The sequence below is a fragment of the Platalea leucorodia genome, assembly GCF_965183815.1.
Source record: "Platalea leucorodia genome assembly, chromosome: 3".
In the NCBI taxonomy this organism is placed as follows: domain Eukaryota; kingdom Metazoa; phylum Chordata; class Aves; order Pelecaniformes; family Threskiornithidae; genus Platalea; species Platalea leucorodia.
Window position 1 is genome coordinate 67,201,728 of NC_138825.1, and position 21,530 is coordinate 67,223,257.

At 41.3% G+C, this 21,530-nt stretch overlaps 1 protein-coding gene across 1 annotated transcript in view; it reads left to right on the forward strand.

Moving 5' to 3' along the window:
- SAMD3 (sterile alpha motif domain containing 3) overlaps positions 1-21,530 on the forward strand; it is a gene marked incomplete at both ends in the record, with an annotated part of 41,504 nt that overhangs the window by 19,530 nt on the left and 444 nt on the right. The window contains 4 exons of the mRNA XM_082305471.1: positions 4,373-4,540; positions 18,891-19,094; positions 19,483-19,654; positions 21,354-21,436. Of these exons, the coding sequence (XP_082161597.1) occupies positions 4,373-4,540; positions 18,891-19,094; positions 19,483-19,654; positions 21,354-21,436 (627 nt within the window). The remainder of the gene's footprint in view (positions 1-4,372; positions 4,541-18,890; positions 19,095-19,482; positions 19,655-21,353; positions 21,437-21,530) is intronic.

Sequence of the window (21,530 nt, forward strand, 5' to 3'; positions counted from 1 at the left end):
GTCTACATTCATGCTTAAAAGGGAAGCAATTGCTGCCCCTTTGGGGCGGAGGAGCAGCCACAGCGTCTGCTGGGGTCTGCAGAAGTTCTTACTGTGATATTCTGATAAGGTCCACCAGTGGTTTGATTTTTTGTTTTGGTTTGGTTTGGTTTGTTTGTTTGTTTGTTTTTTGTTTTTTAATTCACGAGTCTAATGGTTTGGAGCCCTTCACCAGAAATGGATGTGTCTTGGCTGCAGGAAGGATGCGGTGGAAACTCTTCTGGGTTCTTCCACAGCCAGTAGAGACGCCTGTGCCTGGCGAGGGCGGGCAGGGGCAGCCCCTGGGGCCTCCTGGCTGAGCAAAGGGAAAGCTCATCCTGTGAGAGATCTTGGCATTCCACAATTAGCTTTTTCTTCTCACCAAGAACAGAAAATCAGAATGTAAAGAACTTGATGTAATGAAAAACTTGGAGAAACTGCGAATTGGAAATGTCAGCACTTTTGTTGCAACATTTTCATGGACATGAAGTGGCTTGGAAAATTGGAAAGGGGAAAGATCTGCTGGGAAACATAGAGGAACATCAAAAATACAAACGTAAGAGTGTCTAAATTCACACCTGTGTGCTCATGACAGGAAAAAATTTACTTGCAAAACTTTGAACATTCCATTTTTGGTGGTTTTTTTTTGTTTGTTTTAATTTTTTTTTTAAATACTGAACAATTTTTATTTACAACTGCAAACTGTTTTAAACAAGTAATTTAAACAATGTGTGCATTATGTAGAAATGTAGTCTAATATTTTCAATCATACTGTTACAATGAGAGGTCATTAAAGGTTTAGTGTTTCAAGATTTATTAGTAGATTATCCATAATTCTATTTTCTTGGTTAAAAGTTTTCCTATTTAATTTTGCAGTAAAGAAAAATATGCTTCTATGCCATTGGCCTTCGACAAGGGTATCTGACGGAATATAGTCTAAATGATGATAATGATCCTAAATGCATAAGTTTAAAAATAAGGTTATGAATAAGCTACTTATATACTATGAATATAAAAAGAAGGTTATTTGCTAGATCACCGCAGAAGCAAGAATTAAGGAAGAATTACGGAAGAATTACCTGAAATCCTAAATAATAATTAAAAAATGATGTATTTTATACTAAAAGCAAGACTCATTTAAGAGGTCTGTGGAGCACTTGGAAGGAAATTAATTTCCCCGCCCTGTTCCAAGATGAGTTTTTGGAAAGAAGGGATTTAAGCTGTTTACCTAAAGAATTTTTCCCATGATGTTTTCTTCTACTTAAAGAACGATGTTATCCTAAAGTAACACATACAACATTTTAAAAAATTAATCTCCATTTAATCATGAAATAGATTCTTAGATTTCCGATCTATAATGTAACCAATGCAACATTTGTAAGTAGTTGCAGACAAATCGGTTATATAGAAAAAGCCAAGGTCGTAGTTGCAGCAGTCAAAAGAAAATTGGCATGACACTGTTTCTTGACAACTTGCAAGATACTATTCTATTTGTATTTATTCCTTTTACAAGGGTTACAACCTACCATTTGGAAGGAGTCACTGCCCTTATTTCATTTCAGCCAACAACTGAAAATTGTATGATTTCAAGACAACCGTACATGAGGAAGGAAAAGAGAGGGCTGCTTCATCCGCACCGCTTGCCAGTGGGCATTGCGTAAGCGGCTGCCGAGCGGTGCCGCGATGCTGGTGAAACCCGGGATCACAGTGCTGACATGCCTGATTTATGTAACCGCTGCACACAAAATGATTATTCGCTAGTAAATTACTGCTTTTAATCTGCGTGTAATCCTTTCCCTCCTATGTCAGATAGACACAGACTAATCCTGCTCCCTTACAAGCATTGTAAACCTTCCTGGGGTGGTTTGGGCTTTTTTTTTTTTTTTTGGGGGGGTGGGGGTGGGGGGTGGAATTAATAGAAAATAAAGTTATCAGCTCAAAAATGATAATGAAAGCAACCTTTTTAGAAGATGCATTACCCACTAGGAAACCACATAAATGTATGTGTTCACAGTCTCATTCATGAAATAGGTATGTGAGAAGGGACTTGGCTAAGCTTATGAGAATCCTATTACAGAAATAGATTTAGCTAAAACTCTTAATTTATCTGAGGAAAGGAGGATGAAACAGCTGAATGTTTTGAACTTTGAGGGATATTTAAAGCTCTGTATAGGTGTCAGCATGTTCTTTCATGTGGAAGAATAAGCGAAAATGTCTTCTAGCCAAACAAAGGTTTTCAAAAGAAAGAAACTGCACAAAACTCAATTAAGGGAATACTTAAATTGTCAGCTGCTAATATATTCTGGGATGATCGTGTTTTAAAATATTTTAACATCTGTTGAGCACTTTAGAGAAGCGTTAAGCTAAGATTTCTGTTTGTTTGTTTCTTAACAGCCTTAAAATAACAATGTTCCCAATAAAATTTGCTGGGCATATAACGTTGGGATATTTGCATCAAAATGCATAGGGCCAGAACTGTAAATGTATTTAGGAACCTTAATGGTTCAGGTGGATAGCAAATGGGATTTTCAACGCATGTGGTCACCTTACTGCTTTTGAAAAGAGTGCTGTGGTGTAGTACTCAAATTGAGGCTGTAAATACGCCTTGCGAGAAGGCTGGGTGAGCAGTTGTTACGTTTAAGTTGGTGACGACGTGACTCCTGTTCTGGCAGAATCCTAAGTCTGAAGTTTACATACTAGAAATGCGGATGGGTTTGTTTTCTTTCCAGTGCTTGGATGTTCACGGGTGACTGGCAGTGAGAGCATACTTCTGCAAGAGCCCGTAGGTGGGTGGCAGCAGGTGTCCCCCCGGGAAGGGCACGCCTGCCCTGGCTGGCCCAGGCCAGCCCAAGAAGAGCTGAAGTAGAGGCTGCAGGGGCTGTACTATCGTAGCTCTTCGGCTCTCGTTTTTCACCATTCATGGAGGTCTTGCTTTTAGGACTGAGGACCTGTAAGTCAGCTAGTACCCTAGGCAGGTGGGAGCAGTATGTTCAGCAGGAGAAAGGCAAGGTCACGCTGCCTTCACTACCATCTTTTAAGGGACCCCCCATCCGTATCCCGTGGGTGAGAAAGGCAGGCATGTCAGACTTGCTGCAAGGAAAGATACTGTACTACTTAGTCTACTTTTACTGAATTCTGGTTTACACTAAAGTTAACCCTTAAAGTCATATGACCTCGACTAATAAAGGACATAATTTTGGTAAGAAATCTGGGGTAATCATACTTCTGTTTATATTGTGTTATAGTATGTCAGTGAGTACAGGCTTGAGTATAGTATTAAGTCAGTATAGTATTGGAGTCAGTTTTAGAAAATGAAGTAACAGCTATTTGAATCTCTCTTGCCACGTCCTGTCATTTATAGTCATTTTTCTGACTAATTTTTGTTCCCTCTGACTGACCTCAATGACTGAAATAAGCAGTTGCTTTTGAGGATCTGACAAAACATTTTCAACATTCACAACTGCAGGGTTTGCCTGCAGACATGTTGAGCAGCCTTGGCTTAGTAATTGCTTCCCCGCAACTCGGTAGTTAGCACGGCTGGGTCCCACCATGCAATACCCAGTTGGGACCTGCAGGTAAACAGCCGTGTGTCCATAAGGATGCATGAGGAAGTTTGGCTGCCAGGGAGTGATGAGTGGCTCCATTAAACAAGGACTGCATCCACTTGCAATGCAGAACTGCCTTTAAGTTGCAGTTTACATGCCTTGAGGAGTCTCACAAATGCTAGGACCTACTTAAATGCCCTTTTTAATGCAGCAATTTTGAGTTCAATTTAATAATACACTTGATCCAGTGTAACTGTAGGCTTCCCACAAAAGGGAGCATCCCACTGTGACTTTCCTGCTCCCTTGTGTTAGATATAATAATCATACAATTGCACAACTGGTCAGAGGCAGGGGAAAAACAATCCCCTCAAGAAAAACACTATTCGTTTTCTGTGGCATCAGAGAGCTGATCTGATTCACCGTGTAGTTTCATGACCTGATGACGTCAATGGAGCATCCAAAAGTAGAGCTGAGAAAAGGAAAACAAACTGTGGTTTCACTGACAGCCCTGGTTATAATTGATAAATCCAACCTTTAGGTTCAATTACTGCCATCCTTAATGAACCACACCAGTGCCAGTAGCCCTGCTGTTTAGTTGCCAGAGTCATATACCACAGGTACTTGTGCTTCCTTCAGTCCTGAAGCCACCAGTATGTTGATCCCACCCTAGGAGTCTTTTTCTGCTTAGTGGCAAATGCTTTTTTTATAAAGTAGAGTTAGATAAAACAAAGTGACCTGCTTTAGGAATGGGGCAAATTCTTGAAAGATGCTGGTAATGAGAGATTTTTTTTTTTTTTCCCCCCATGCAGTTGCTATGGAAACGGGCCCTTAAAGATCGTTTCAAATATGTGCGGAGACCCATTGAAGATGATGAGCAAGTCCTGAGGAACAAATGCAAGTTTGGCCACAGGCGAGGACAGACCAGGAAATCTTCATTTGCTGAAAACAAACCTGATGACGTCCAGCTGCAGGAAGAGGTAAGATTTTTGGTGCTTACCTGAGTTCTGTGTCTTTCAGCTTCTCTGCTGACGGTAAGGTCACCAGCCAATAAAGGGGAGAATGAAGTGATCTCATCCTGTTTAAACTCATTTCATATGGAATTTGTCCTGTAGCCAGACCCTTGACTTTTTTTCCTTTCTGGAGAACTAAGTATGAACAGTGGAGCTGAACCTGATACTGGATGCTTTGCACATTTGTTGTCATTTAGAGTTCTTGCCAGTTGGACATAAAATTCTGTCTTTTTTTTAAATGCAATATTCCCATTCTGCTTTAGGTTATACACCTCCAGTTAGAGTGAAAAACAATAGAGGCTTATGCCTAAGAGCTGAAACTTCTGTACAAATAAGAATGCAAAGTGATATTTGAGCTGGTAGCAAATGGCCATGTCCTACTGTCACATTGCACTTTGTTGTATAAAAGCTGTTTGTGTCGATGTGTGATATACATAGGGATGCTTATGGATGTATGCATGCAGTTGCTGTATTTCCCTTTAAATAGAGAATTCAGAGAGCTATCACTGTGCAGTAAGTGTTTTGGAGCATACTAATTAATTTATATACTTTCATAAATACATTAAGGTTCCAGTTATGCTTTGCCAACGCTCCTCGCACTTCCTTCAGTGCTGCAACTAAAATGTGGTAAAACTTAAACAGTTGTAAGAATGTGATGAAGAAGATACGTAAGCAGATATTTGACTTTAGTTTACATATGTCCATCCTGCTGTTTACCAGACACGTCTTTAGGACAGCAGGAGTGGCTTACTAGATGCATTTCTGCATAAATCGTCCTTGTGTTTGAAGGTAACTGTAGTTTTCTACCCAAAAAGCAGATATATGTTTTTGGTTTGGTTTGGGGTTTGTTTTCAGAAGCTTCAGTAATTTCTGTTTATCCCCTTTTGATTAATGTATGCAGGAATAAACACTTCCCTCCTTTTGCCTGCTTTAGTTGAAATGTTTGCAGAATGTGTGAAGTAAGAAACCCTTAATGTGGGTGCAAAACAATAAACAGTCTTGCATGCGCTAAAGGAGAAATGACAGGCTCCTGGTTTTGTGCAGGCATTAAAAGTCAGTCATCCTTTATCCGCTAATGCTTGGAAAGGGCAAATGTGAGTCTTTTTTGTCACATCAGCTAGTTGAGAAGGGCTTTGCAGTGATCCTGTAAGGACTGTGTGCTTGACTTTTTATTTTTCTATAGAGGTGTAACTGCACTGCGCTGTGTATCTGTAAATTAGGCATCACTGCTCTTTTTAACTGCGTTGCCTAAGGCCATTACTGATCATTCCTTGGTTGCTTTAGAAATTGAAGAAGGATGTTCCACCTCTTCTAAAGTCCTAGGCATTTTCTGCTAGCCTTAATGTTGTAAGCAAATAAGGGTTAAAGTGGAAGGAGGTGAGAGGATGCTGAGTCTCCCTGAACAAATTTTTCTTTCTTTCTCTTACTTTTCCTGTATCCTAAACAGCAGGGAGATATAAATGCAAGAATTAACACTTGTGGAGCTTATTAAGGCTTAAGAATAAGTCCTACAGAATTGAGGGAATCATATCTTCCTTAGTTTTAAATGTGTTTCTACATTGAAACCAGGTATGTCTGGCTCTGAGATCCTAAATTATGTTACTACAAACTTCAGCTGAACAGGATGTCTGTTTGTCATTCTTTCTCTTAAACAAATGCCGTGGGGGGGGGTTGATTTTTTATATTTAAGAACACACATAAAGGCACCTTTCTGCTAATCCTTGGCACTAACTACTTTGTGATAAATTTAAACTGCTAAACAAAGAGTCTTAACCTCAAAAAAAAAAAAAAAAATTATTTGGTCTAGAAGCCAATACCACAGGCAAAACCAAATGATTTTCAAATTATAATTAGCCAGATCCCCTTGCTGCCTTCCCTTTTCCAAGTTTGGAAGAACAGATCAGCCTTGTGTGGACTAGAAGCAAACACAACAGGATTATTTAAAGTAAAAGGGTGGGAATTGACTTCCAGCTTAAGGAGACCTTTGGAGAATAATCAGTCAAGGATTCCTAGCCCCTTTGTATCTCCACACTCTGCCTTAGATAGGCAGAGTAGGACGTTTAGGGCATTATAGGTCAAAGCCAACTGGCAGGCTGTGCAGATGAAAGAGCACATCTGCTCCCAACAGATGACCTATTTACCAGCCACACAGCTGACTTCTATATTGAGCTTTAGTTTCTGAACAGTCGTAAGATGTAACTCTGTGAAATGTGCTTTGTGTCCGTATAATCTTGGATTGTTAATGTTATGAAACTGGTAAAAAGATTATTTATGAATACGAAATGCCTCACTGGTATTCCTGGCATTTGTTTTTATATAAAAAGAGTAATAAAGCTATCACTACTAATAAAATCTTTGACCACTCTTTCTATTTCACCATGTGAAAAAACTGTTGCTTGCAAGGACAAGCTTGCTGTGATGTTTTGGGATGTGCTCAGAGCCACAGATGACGTCTGCCCCTTGGTCTGTCCAAGCCCCGTTACCTGCCAGGCAGCATTCCTCCTCCAAACACAGCACGAGTGTTACTTGGCCTCCCATGCAGAGCATTGCTTCCAGATGCAGCATCTGGCTTTCTCCTCCAGTTTCTTTAAAGCATCTGCTGATGTGTTGCTCATTACAGAGCATTATGTTCAAGTACGATTGAAGAACATGCTCATTTAGAATGGCTAGCATCACAGGAAAGGTCTTGAGCCAGTGCAGTGCCCAGGGCTGTAAAATGATGGTAAGTAAGCACAAAAAGCCATGCTGGAGGTGTCTGTCACTGCAGGAGGTTTTGCTTAAAATGATGCTCCCTACAAATATTCATCAGGTTGAGCCACCATTGGAAAGAAACTTGGACTGTGCCTGACATGGACATTAATATGAGCCTCCATGTCTGAGGGATATTCAGAACTTGATCAGGAAAGCCTCCTTAATTAACAAATTTTCTGGCTATGGAGTGAGAATCCTCCTCAGTGTTTTTCCACAGTCAGGCAAATATCCTGGAGCTGCAGTAATCCAGGGGAGAGTACTTTATAATGATAATGAACTTCATCTGCTGCAAATGGAAGGTAGTTTCCACGTGAGGGGTGATCTCACTGTGAAAATAAATAAGAAAGGCAAGCCAATCATCTCCCCTGTGCAGCCAGGGGGGGATGGCTGGTAAGCCAGCCATCCAGTGGCTTGTTCTGACTGATCTTCTTATTCTTTTTTTAGCATCAAAATGGCACCTTAAAACCCTTCCTCTGCCCTAAGGAATTATTGGACTTATGGTCCTTCAGGCTGTGAGAGAAACCATCCTGCCAGTTGTAACAGGAGGGGCCCTAGACTTGGGGGAGCCAGAAGGAACAGGACGATAGGACACTCTTGGTGTGCGGCTTTGGCCAGAGGATAACCAAAAGGCAAAAGGTGATGGAGAGGGAAGTGCGGTTAGAGCTGGTGATTGGCTTCCATATGATGAAAGTATGTGGTTCAAACACTAGCTTAGTCATCACAGGGGGGGTGACCAAAGAGCAAATTGTCCCTTTCAGAACTTCAAGTTTTAAAATCTTGTCAGTCTTGAACAGTGCTGTCCATGGAAAAGTGGGACTTCACAATCAATTCAGTTAACTGAAGACTGACATAAAAATGCCCACAGATATCCTGCATGCCTCCACCTGCCAATCCAGAAGGGCATGGGTCTCCCATAGGTCCTGTGTCATATTCTGCTACTTCCAGAAGTTTCTGGAATACCCTTATGATAGCTCAAATGTCACTAAATAGCTATATCTATGGAACTGAATCAAGCTCCTTCAATCCATCCCAGCCGTTGTATGAGAAAACCTGTCAGCAAAGGCACTATCCAAGGATATCTTAAGTTACCAGAATTTTAAGGGAATATAACAGGCTAGGAGACTGTTAGTAGTTCATGATCTTAAACAGAAGTGGAGAGAGTACAGTGCGTCTTTTAATGCCTCCAATTTCTTACATCCTATGACAGCCTGCTTGTGAGGTCATCAGGGCTTCTCTGAAGCTGTCACACAAGTAAATTTGGAGTTAGTTGTGAAAAGGAGAAATAGGCTCTGACAAGATGTCAGTTAAGATAGTGGTAAATGTTTGCAGATAACTGGGCATATTTGCCACACCCAGCAGAGCTGAGAATAACATAATAAAAACAATTTATAAAGGGGGCACCAGCAGGCCATCGCCTTTCTGTGTCTATGGCATAGAGATAAGAAATGTTTTGGTGAGTACTTAGATTAGCAGAAGCCAAAGGATTCTGCAGAAACTTAAACTCATGAAGTTGGACATCTGCTGGTATTATTCCTGTACAGGGAAGCTAACCAGGAATGTTGAAAGTGGTGAATGTTCAAATCCTCTCCCAAGAGGACCAGATGAAAATCAGAGAAAACCTCTGGCCCAGGAGGCATCCAGGTAGAAGCTGGGCACCATATGTGCTTGTTTTAGTGGTATCATGCAGTACAAGAACGGTGAAGCTGGTGAGAACATTTTAGCCATAAGGCTGAGGCTTCCCCTTAATTAATGAGGCTCAGAGAGCAAGCTTGTCTCTGAGAGACTGGATGGGTCTCCTGGCTTTAAACAGGAGGAGGGTTGTTGGAAAAACTGTGTGTGTGATGGGCTTCTTGAGTTTGGCCAAAATCCACATTAAGATCACCTTGGGTGCCCAGAGCCAGATTTAATGATGAGGCCTAGAAGGCTGAACCTGCACAAAGCACCTGGTTCAGGGACTGTCTTCTACATCTGCCCTGAATGAGGGCAGCACGAGGGAGCTAATTGTTGAAGGAAGCCAGCCATTTAATGGGGTGCAGCAGATGATCTATGCTGTCTTTTGCCTTTACACTTCCTCAGCCTGCGCAACCTTTTGCCAGAGTCAGACTGATACTGACGCTGGGAGTCTGCTTGAAGCCTCTGGGGTTGGTCTTAGGGCTCATTGTGGGGAGAAAAATGGTGATGGAAAAGTTGCTGGTTTTGGGTGCTTCACAGAAATTTACCCCGTTAGCTTCATGCTCATCATGACCTGGAAATTCTCTTTTCTGATGAAAGAAGGAATCAGGGTTGAGTGTTGTCCACCTGTGACTTAGGTAAATTAGGCAAGTTAGACATTTCCTAGGGATACGGTTTTCTTTGAGTTGATAACTAACATCATGTTTGTCAATGGGATTATGTCATTGCCGGAGTTAGAAACTTGAAACAAGGTTTCGAGGAGTGTGGAGAGAATAGGATTTCAGAGGCAATGGCTGGAGAAAAAGGGAGGAATGAGGAGAAAAAACGGCATCAGCAAGGGAAATAGGAAACCAAATGTATCAAATGTCTGTAAAACTCTCAAAGGATGATCAACTTGTTTATGAGATGCAGAAACTCTCTTGGCTGTCTTGTAGTTGAGGGGCACTATTGGCAGGTACAGCACTAGGTGCCGTTCACACTGTGAACGCTGTACGCAGAGGAAGCAGGGGTGATAGCCCCTTTTCCTCTCAGATTAGAAGTCTTCAAATCAAGTGCTTGAATGTCTGCGCTGCCAGGATGTGTATGTGCATATATGAATGATTTCAATGGCTGTACTGTTGTAATGTGATTTTTCCACTAAAATTTTGATGTGCATACATGGTGTGTGGTGTTGCTTAGCTAGTATTTTAAAATGCTTTTAGAGTCAAAGCAAAAGCTTTAAACACAAATTCCTGGTGTACATCTTATTCTTCACCTTCTTATTTATGTCATTCAGTATCTCCATTGTTTTATGAGTCAACATAAAGTGTGAAATATGGGTTGTCCCTTGGTAGAGGAAAACAGATTTCGGCCATTTTGCTTGTGCTGTGTGTTTGGCAGCTTACAAATCAGAAAGCAGTTGTGGTCAGAAATAAACCGACTTATGTGGCTTTGAAAGTTTGCAGTTAGCGTTGGCATCTAAGTCTAGCTCTGAAAGTGTCTGCCTGGCTCAAAAGGGTAATTATGTGTAATTAAAGCAGAGCCTGCTTTAATTAAACATCTCATTTGAGTACAAGTCAGCGTGGATCCTGCTGCAGCAGGTTACATGCTCATTTTGCATGAAAGCAGGCTGCCCATGCTGTTTCACCTGCCTTTGTGTTTAGTGTTTGGACATGAGAAGTAGTGCAATTGCGACGCCTTCCCACTTCTCCCATCCTCTGGGGCAAGAAGATGGGTCCTGAGCGGTGTCCAGCTTACTGCCTGCCTTTCAGATTCAGACTTGTTCCAGATCAGTCTGGAGTGTTTTGGGGTTTTTTGAGCAAATCTTCATTTTCTAATGATCACAACCTGGTTTGAGCATTCCTCCAGATATAAAGTGCCCCGGTGTTCAGTATGCTAAATGTCATTATGATGAACCTGAAAGTCACCACAAGAAAAGGGCTGGCTCTTACAGCAGTGGTATTAAAAACTGTTGTGTACACTGTGTTTTTATGATGCCTTGTGTCTGTATGTCTTCCAGACAAAATAGCAAGCCCCACTTTTCAGTATTCAAAAATCAAGGCACAAGATTCAGATTATGAAAGCTGTTTCTCATCCTGAAGAAGTTACAAAACCCAATTAGTGGAAAAGATTATCCCAAACAAGGGTCTCGCCATACTCCCAGTGTGAGTACGCAAGCATCATATTCTTTGTTTAGGCAGAGAGAAGACACTGAAACTGCTACTGTCAGGCTTTCTTGCAGAAGTACCTTGAGCATTGATGCTAACTCTGATGCAGGTAGACTCAGCAATCAAGAAGTGTTATTGCATCAGTGCTCTAAGCAATGACATGACTTGGAGTGTGCATTGGCATCTAGCAAGGAAAATTTGAATTGTTTTTTTTTAAAGGAAATATTATTAGCTGCTGCTGGGAGCTGACAAGATACTGAATGCAGCAATAATGAAAGGCAACGCAACAGCTGTACCAGCGCTGCTACTCATCAGCAACCCCGTCCCAAAGTATGGTGTGAAACGAGCTCCCATTCAGTGCTGGCACCACTGAACCTTTCTATGTGGTTCCAGAAGATGGTTCCAGGAGATGCCATTCCTGGTTCCAGAAGATGGTTCTCATTACTATTGCATGGTTTCTACCCTTTCCAGCAAGCAGATTAGTCTCCATCCAAAGGAATTCCCTCAGAGGGGTATTCCCAAAGCATCCCAGGTGAGGGATCTGAACCCGTGGTTGGCAGTGAACAGAACAGCAAGATGCAATGCAGTGTCCCCATATCCATCCTTTAGCTCTACTGGTCCTATTTGAATTCACTCCCTCAAACTGAGGAGTAAGTAAGTCCTGTTGGCATTCTTCAAAAAAGAGATCTTGATCCTTGTCATTAGCAACAGCTAGGCTACATTTACCATTCAGGAGCTGATGTAAACCCTTGTAAGGAGCAAGAGGTGCCTGCTATCTTCACCAGAGGAGTTTTCATCACTCTGTGATTAGGCAGTCATGTTGTTTTGGTGTTGACATTAATGACTTTTAGGATTTATGATGCTGGCTTTAAACAGTAACTGAAAGCTTAGACCTTGGTGATACACATCATGCATAAGAATTGCTCCCTTCTTCCCCACAGAGACGCAGCAGCTTCACTTCCTTGGCTGTGGCACCGACTAATAGAAGTGCTTCCCCAGCCGAGGCTTTTTACAAGAATATGGTAATACCTCTAGCTGTATCTTCGGAAAAATCAAGATCCACTAAAAGGACATTATGGAATTTAGCCTTTATTTAAACGCCTGTCTCCAACCAAATGACTAACTATCTTCTTGCTTCAGAAAATGGGAGACATGAGGGATTTGGAGTCTAGTTGTTTTATGTATGTTATGTTTTCTTGCTTTAATGTGAGCATCTTAATACAATCTACTTATATATGGTTCCAAGTAGAACTGTGAATATTAACTGCAGGTCACTGTCAAAAGACATCTGGAGCGTGAGCAAAGAGTCCTACCAACCTGTGTGGCTCCTAGATCACTAGATCTTTAGTCACAGATACCCGAGATGCCAAGAAGTTAAGTGTGTTGCGGGCATGGGCACTCAGGGACGGGCCCCCTGCTGCTGTCACCCTTTGCGTGTGAATCCGACACACGGGCTAAGGGCCTTGGCAGGACCATCCCTCAGGCAAGGTCTAGGTTACGCTGACACACAAGCGTGTGATATCCTCTGCTTACCTCATTAACTCCCTTTCTGCATCCTTTTGACCTTTTTCTCTATTCTGCAGTACTTCTCAGGAGCTTGTGACAAAAAGGCAGCTTGTTTTTTAAAGGCATTAAGGCAAATTCTCGTTTTTTCTGAAAAGACTACTTTTTAAAAATCAAACTTTTATTATTTAAAAAGAAATTCTTTATGTTATAAATTAAATATGTACATTGCCAAATAAGTTTATAAAAAATAATTAAAGATCATCAATTAACATTCTCCTTATCACTGCAAGGGAAATGGATGTTACTGGTGACACAACTGAAAATCTGGCCAGAGGAGTTTGGGTGACCTCAAGAATGAAGGAGTCCTCATTTAAAAAGGCTGTTTTTTAGTTCTCTCCTGCGCACAGGCTGAGCTGTTACCTTTGGCTTCTTTTCTTCAGACATGGAGACAGGAGATCCTGGCTTCAGGCTAGATAGGATTGCTTTTCTGCAGTATATTGAAATAACTGAGGTTTAACCTTACCGTCACAATTTTACTGGAATATTGCTGTGCTGTCACTAGCTTTCTTGCTTTGATGGTTGAAGTGATGGAACACCTCTCCTATGAGGAAAGGCTGAAAGAGCTGGGGCTGTTCAGCCCGGAGAAGAGAAGGCTGCGAGGTGACCTTATTGCAGCCTTTCAATACTTAAAGGGGGCTTATAAGAAAGATGGGGACAGACTTTTTAGTAGGGCCAATAGCGATAGGACAAGGGGTAATGGTTTTAAACTAAAAGAGGGTAGATTCAGACTGGATATAAAGAAGAAATTTTTTACAATGAGGGTGGTGAAACACTGGAACGGGTTGCCCAGAGAGGTGGCAGATGCCCCATCCTTGAAAGCATTCAAGGCCAGGCTGGATGGGGCTCTGAGCAACCTGATCTGGTTGTGGATGTCCCTGCCAACTGCAGGGGGGATGAACTAGATGGCCTTTAAAGGTTGCTTCCATCCCAAAGCATTCTATGATTCTAAGTGGAGAGGATCTAGAATCCTCCTTAAATTAGCGTGCGACAGGCTGATAGACCAGTTGAGTAACCAGCTTTCCAAACCCAGGTTCCTCCTGTTCACACCAGCAATGTTAAAGTTAACTATAAAAGATTTTAAAACACACTTGAATTCATTTTCCAATAAAATTTAAAATACATTACAAAATGGTGTCCCACTGAGGTAACTTCTTTTCCCCAAAAGAAAGCCACCTCTCAGTTACCTTTCTACTTACCTTAAAAATCAACCTGTTCACAAACTAAAAACTAAAAGGAGAAAAAGAAAACATTCTAAGTGAATCCTGCATTTAGGTGTGACTGAGTTAATACTCATTCATTGCACTTTACTAGAAAAAAGGCAAATTTGCAAAATAGGAAGAAGGGCTGAAGATAATGGAAATTGAGTTATAAAGCAAGTTACACATAGAACATATTCTGCTATAAGCATGGTATTTTGTATTTTTTTAATAAAAGCAAAAACTTCTTTTGATGTTAGAACCTAATAAATCCTGAGGTCAGAAATCATTTGTGCAAAATTCAAGTGTTGCCAAACTTTCCTGCTCTACTGAAAGCCTTCAGATTTTATTTGAATGACACTATGCTTAGAAATAACGAACATCAATCAGAATGCTTTTGCCCTTTAGATTTTCAGCTAGGTTGACTGAAAACAGCTACTCACCCACAAACATCTAAATTTCTTCTCTAATTCCACATTGGTTCTGCTAATGATGGTCCCTGGTGCTCATCTTAACGTACCAGTGAGGTCCCAGTGCTCTGTTCTGTTCTTGACCGATAAACGTGCACCACTTGCATTAAATCAGTTGGCATTAGAAATAGGCAATGATGCAGTAAATCTGTCCTCCCAATTACCAGCTGATCTATATTTACACAGTACTATATACTATAGTATATTGTTTGTATTCCCTAGTAGGGATGAAACTGTCCAGAGATGAAACGAAATGAAGTGATTAGATATAAAAGGCACAGACCTGCCAGGGTATTAAAGCCACTGTATATAGACAAGGAGTCCCCAGAATCATAGCAACTTTGGTCGCTAATGCCAACCCTAGAACTCAGTATTTGCTTGCTCTTTCATTGCAAGCAGCATAGTTTCACAACAGCCCAAGTGTTTTACATCATATTTACCATTGCCTATCCTCAAGATAATTTATTTGTTATGTTTCCACTGCACTTTAATAAATCAGAAGTAAACTCTGAAAGAGCAGTAGCTACTAAGGCCAGTAGAAAACTGTCGTTAATTGGTATCCAAACAGTGCTACCATAGAGTCGGCACATTTCTGGAGCTCTATTATTTGACCGAAGTTTTAAAATGTGTTTTATGGCTGGGTATGTACATCCATTAGATAGACTGCTAGTTTAAACAAGCTATATTAAAGAGCTTAAAGTTCAGAAATACCAGTACCTTTCTTCAGCCTAGAAGTGCAGCTTCAAAACATGAAAAGCTTTCAGATAGTGATTGCTCTAAGCAGGCTGAATACTGCAAGAAAACCAATTCTAACACTGACTTTTGCTTGTGTTACTCATATGTAATGCATGAGTTAGTTACACAATGAAGTTTGGCTTTCCATCACATTTTTTTTTCCTAATAGATACGTATGACAGCAATTCTTCCTTATACCACTGCCGTATTTCTGCTGGTAGCTTGCCATTGATGCTTACAAAAATGTCAAATGGTCTCATTTAGCTAATTAATAATGTCATGAGCTAAACTAGCTCTCAAGGACAGAGCTGACTACATGGAAAGTCCATCAACTCGAGCGGTGTTTGCCTTGACAAGGGGGATGGAGATAAGCTGGAGTAAAGGTCACAACTTGCTCTCCTCGGTGTTTGTTTCCAAGCAACCCAGTCAGTTTGTCTGGGGTTACAGCACACGAGGCTGAGTTTGTTTTGCTTTCCTGCCTCTGCAAGTAAGGCACTGAAGGTGACGGCTCCTCTGGAAATGAGCCGCTGTGCTCCACATCAGGTGGCTGAAGAAGCTCGGGGAGGAGGCTTGGAAGCAGACCCATGAGAGAAGCCCGTAGTAACGTTGCTGTTTGGAGTCAGAGACTTCAAACTAGCTCTTGCTAGGAGTAAAAAACATAAACGTAATTAAAAAAAAAACCACCAAACAACAGTCCAAGTTTGTGTGTGCGTGCATGTGTGAGAAAGCACGAGCATCTTGAGGCTGACAAGAATGGACAAACGCTTGTTTTTGTGCAGTGCTCGTGCTGAAGCAAGAGACAGTCCATCCAACTTAGCGCAAGTTGGCAGGTTAAGGAACAGCTGAACAGCTCGCTTGGGGATGTGTGAATACTAGAATGGTATTCACAGTCAGGAACCAATATAAATCGGGTATCAGAAAATACCAAACACTGATGCAGGGAGCTTGCAGAGATGACATGCTAGCAGCAAAATAGGACTCTGATGATTGTGAGTGATCCGCTGGAGATTTACACAGAACTGGTTTTGTGGTTTTCTGCCTTTTCTGCCCTGGTTACAAAGGCTTTTTCGAACAGATGAGAAGCAGGAAGCCTGACGCTGCTAAGGGACAGGAGTGCTCGGGGTGCACTCTCCAGGTGCAGGAGTGCTCGCAGAATAGAAAGCCATACCAGAAAAAACAGCCAGACTTTGCAAGGTTTCTCAGATGAGGAGCTCAGGTAACCACGTTACTGGGGCCATTCTTCATAGGCAACATCAGGGCATCTGTCTCAGATCGGCGTGTCAGTAAAGGGTTACAGAATAATACACTGAAGTGAGCAGTAACACATTCCCAGGACCAGATGATATTTATGCAAGATTTTCAGACGTGTCCAAGGACAAAACAGGTAATTTTCTAATTCTGATGTGCAATTTCTCTCATGAAACATGATACTAGAAAATTGGAGGTAGCTAATCTGATGCCGGTTTCTGGAGTTTCAGGAAAGAGCTAGGGAACATATTGACCAAGAAACCTGCTGTCTTTACTGGCCAAATTGGCAAGAACTGTAATACAGACCCAAGAGATGAACACATTGGGAAGGAGTCAATGAAGTTTCTGTAAACAGAAGTAATTCTTCATAAATTCATTAGTTCTTTGAAGTATTCAGCAACCCTGAGGACATGGGAAATCCAGCTGATACAGTTCAACTTCAGAAGAGATTTCACCACTTGCCTTTCAAAGGCTCTTAGAGGATGTAATCTGAGGGGATAAGCAGGAAGGTCCTTGCATGGATAAACAGTTAAAAGACAGAACAAAGAAGGATAGGCAGAAATAGTTGTTTTTTACAGTGGAAAAGATTATTAATGCTTAGTTCATGCAGTTCAATATATTTCTAAATGATGTGGAAAAAGGAGAATAGTTGGCTGACCACATTTGGTGATGCTACTAAGGGTACTAAAGACAAAGACTGAAGAATTGCAGAAAGACCCCATGCTACTGAGTGACAGGGCAAAAAAACCAGCAGATAAAATTCAGTAGTGATAGATGTAAAATAAGGCACAAGGAGAAAACCCAGTCCTAACAACATCTACAGCGATGGGCTCTGAGCTTATTATTACCATTCACAAAAGCTATTTTTATACTATGCCAAAGATAATTTGGCACAATGCTAAGCAGCAGTCCAAAAAAGTATATTGAACGCTCAGAATTATTTAAGAAAGAAACAAAAGGGAACGCATTATTCCACTGTATGCACCTGTGGTGTCCCAGCATCTCAGCTAGTATTTGAAGTTTTACTGTGCCCATTTCACAAAGGCTGTAGTGAAATTAGAAAATATGCAAAGACAAGAAGAAGCATAATTGCAAGTATGGACCAGCTTTTATATGTGGAATGACTAAAGAGCTTAGGGCAGTCTTGGCTGGAAAAGAGGTGGCTGAGGACACAATATGACATAGCTATAAAACTATTTTTTCCTAGCACCCCTCTCAGCCAGGTAGAGGAGGGTATTGGACTAAATCATCGGACCCACCACCTCTGTTCCTGTGCAGTGAGGGAGAGGACAGGAATGCCTACTCAAGCTGGTCAGAAACAAACACCACTGTTGCAATGCAATTAAGACTAAAATCCTCTATTAGAAAGAGTGCAGACTGTGCTGACATAGGATCCTAGCAAGGGCCAGGGGAGCACCTGCGGGCGTCGCAGTAGGTAACTCTCCTGCATGCAGGGCTGATTTTCTTCTGTGATACCGACGGCTATTGAAATCCATGGATGTAATAGTAGGAGGGAGACAGTTTTTTAACTGTGTACCTTGTGCAACCATTCTTGGAATACCACATGCACAATTTAAAAAAGGACGTTAATTAAGCTGGAAAGTTTAATTGCACATACAGAGCACTGCGAAGCAGTTTTGGACGTTGTATGTTTTGCAGCTCTGTGTCTTAAATGTTCTGGGGAACAACATGAAGTGTCTCAACTCGCTCTAGTGTTGACCCGTAGGCCACCGCATAGATGACAGCTGCACCAGTGACAACACGGATGGGAAAAGCCAGTGTAAATGCAGCCTGAGAGTGGTAACTGCACTAACAGTGCATCTGTGTGTTGTCTCGGCTTGTTTCAATGGACAAATCCACTGCGTCCTCTTTTAGAAACTAAACAGCCCCAGGCTACTGCCACAGATGTACTGCTTTGGATGGCCACGCCTCCTCTTAGTAATTATGGGGTTTGGAGTTACAGCAGGGACAATAATAATAATTTTGAGGAAGATTGTTAACTATCTTCAAGTACAAAATAACTCTTTGAAAACATTAGCAGTCAAACTGCTCAAATAATGCTTTCCATTAAGAGTTTTCTTAGTTCAGCTGGTCTCCTTGGGGGTAAATACTTCAGTTGCATAAATGTGAAAGTCAGTTGTCCTGCTTTTAGGACCTGCGTGAGTAGGAAGAAAATACTAGTTCTCTTGGTAATACAGAGCTAATATTGCTAAACACTGAGTCGTCATTAGAACTGCCTCCTAATTTCCAATAAACCAGAATTAGGCAAACCAGAGACGGGCAAAGGAATTTCATGAATAGCCTCAAATATGTAATTTGAGCTTGGGAGACTTGGCTGATAGCTATAGTGCTATATGAAAACTGATCTTAATGTAACTATTAGAACATGAGCGTGAGTTCACAGACGTGGTACTGAAACCACACTACAGATCCTTTCTGCTGAGCTTGGCTACACTTCGACCACACTCAAATCACACAAGCCACATCAGATGCTAGCTGATTTGTTACAGCTCTGTCCTTCATTTCTTGATAGGAAGAACCTGTTCATCTTGAAGGCAGTGCAATGGATGTACACATTAAGTGGCTTAAGCAAGAATATACAAAAACTCAGAGGAACTGGAAAGAAGTGGATAACCGAATGAATGTGACAATAGAAATACGGAGGAAGATGATCAGCGATAAGGCACCTTTAAAAGACATTCTTAGACTATTTCCTTTCTTAAGATGCCCTTATCAGGTAACAAAGCTGTTTTTGATGATGACATTGAATTCTATGTTATGGATATGATACAACCGGAGGCACGTATTTTAGTGGGTGTTTCTGGTGAAGTATCCATCAACATTGTTCTCTTTAACTGATATTTTTGGTGCTAACCCCACTTGAAAAGATTCACCAGTCCTGTGATAAACATGCCACACATACCACCAGTGGGTTTTCTGAAGTATTTTGGTGTTACTTGATGTATTTCTTCCCTGCTTTGAAAAGAAATGAAACCACCCCCTCCAGTTTATAATCTTATTTTACTGAGCTAGTCTTATCCTGTCTTCAAAGCGGGCACCTCATATGTTGTTTTCAGTTTTGGTTTTGAGGATTGCAATAATACCGAATTTTTCTTTTTCTTTAGCTTTTTAGGGAGTTCCAGCTTCTCACACACATGGACATTTATAAGAAAACAGTTGAGATTTTGGAGATTTATTCAGAAAACATATTATCTTTGTATGTGGTGAGGAATAATCCAATTAACATTATGCTGCAAGAAAATCTGAAGCGGCACACAGAGGAAGACATTCTGAAATGTCAGTACAAATCTTCTATGCTCTGAATATCAGAGTTTTGTTGTAGCTAATTGTTCTTACTTATGTAACTAAACTAGCTCTAATTTTACTGCAAAAACATTTTAAAATGTCACAGTTGCTTGAAAAATATATAGTGATGGGGAAGCATTAAGAATAAAAGCTAATAAATTACTCGGAAAATTAAGTCAGTCAGGTATTGAAACTTTATTTCTCCTATTGAATAAAAGATTGCGGGTTTCATGTAGTTAATAATTGCCTTAAAATAAGATGAGAAGAATTATGTATTTCTAGATATGTAAAAGAGTGCTTATTATTTTCTAAAAATACATGCAGAAAACAAAATTTTCTGGTTTAGAAATAGTCCCATAAAAGGAGAGGATTTCCTTTAGAAAGAGAGGTACTGTTTCTACGGTCAAAGTGAAATAACGGAAGAAGTAGTTAGTGCTACCTGTATTTCAAGTACCTCGTCTCTGCGGAGACACATCGCAGGAAAAAGTGCAGAGACTGGTGCCTCTGGAGAGCAGGCACCAGAGTCATGCAAAGAGGTCCAGGTACCTCGATGTGTTTGGCTTGCTGGCAGCGAGGGAGTGAGCACCTGCTGCCACTCAACTTCTTTCAGTCTGAAAAGTCTGGGAGTGCGGTTCTGCAGGGACAAAACATTGAAGGAGTTACTCATAATCTTTATTCTTCCCAAACTGCAGCTGCAGATGCCTATGCCTGAGCTTAGCAATGTGAGAAGTGCTCCTTTGACTGTCATTTTCTATCAAACAGGCATAATGCCAGGATGTCAAATCAAAGGCGACACAGTATGAATGCGTGTGTTTCCTATAGTAGTTTCACTCCTTTTATTATTGGGTCGTTTCTTAAAGAAGTAAGCAGAGTAGGTGAACATATTGGATTTTTCTTCCTTTAAGCTTAAAAACATGAGTACTCAATAGCTCATGATATATTAAAAAGTGTCACTGAATATCCTAATCCAGAAAGCCTTTATGGACTTTCTACTCATACCTTTGGCCTTAGAAAGCTATGGACGTTGTAATTAATTTCCCCTTTTCTTATACAATACGCCCACAAAGATTTTAACTCATACCTTAGTAAAGTCCCAAGGCCTTTACTTTCCTGTTTTTTCTTACAAACAACTTGACCTGGCACCAAGATAATAAATGCCTGACAGGACAGGTTCAGCGAAACACATGCCACCAGAAGTCTGACCTGCAAAAAAGACGTTACAGTCATTAAGAGCTGAACCATGGGGGTGGCAGCAACCACATCCCAGGAGGTCCTGCAGCACCAGCTTGTACTGCAGCCTTCAAAGTGGAGTCCCCTGGCAACAGGGCTCCCTGCAGACATCTGATTTACTGGGGAGAGAGGAGTCTGGGCACGGGTGGTGGGGGCAGGAGGGTTGCTCAGCTCGCAAACTCCACTAGAAGCAACCCAAAGGCCTACTTATTGCGAGAAAAATTTAATCATAGTATTGAGTAGCAGAGTGTCATGAATGATTTGACTACTACTGCTCATTGCCAGCTGAGACACCTAAACCTTCACTGCGGTACAAACTACTCTTCAAAATGCACTCAACAACAGTGCCGCTGCTGAGCAGTTAACCATTTCATAGGCTGCAATCTGCTTTTCCAGGATGATACTGCAGTGCCAGAACGTTTTCATTTGTAATTTAGCAGAAATCCTTGCCTTTTGACAGATATGAAAACGACGGCTGCATGTTTACTCCTGCCAGATGTCTTTGGAGACGATTCCAGTCTGTTTGCTGCAGTGAACGAGGAGGTAGGAGACAGAGCACTGACAGTCGTGGCCCCTCTTCCTCCCGTGAGCTGCCTGGGCACATCACCTGGCCTTTTGGTGGCTCAGCTTAGTTCCT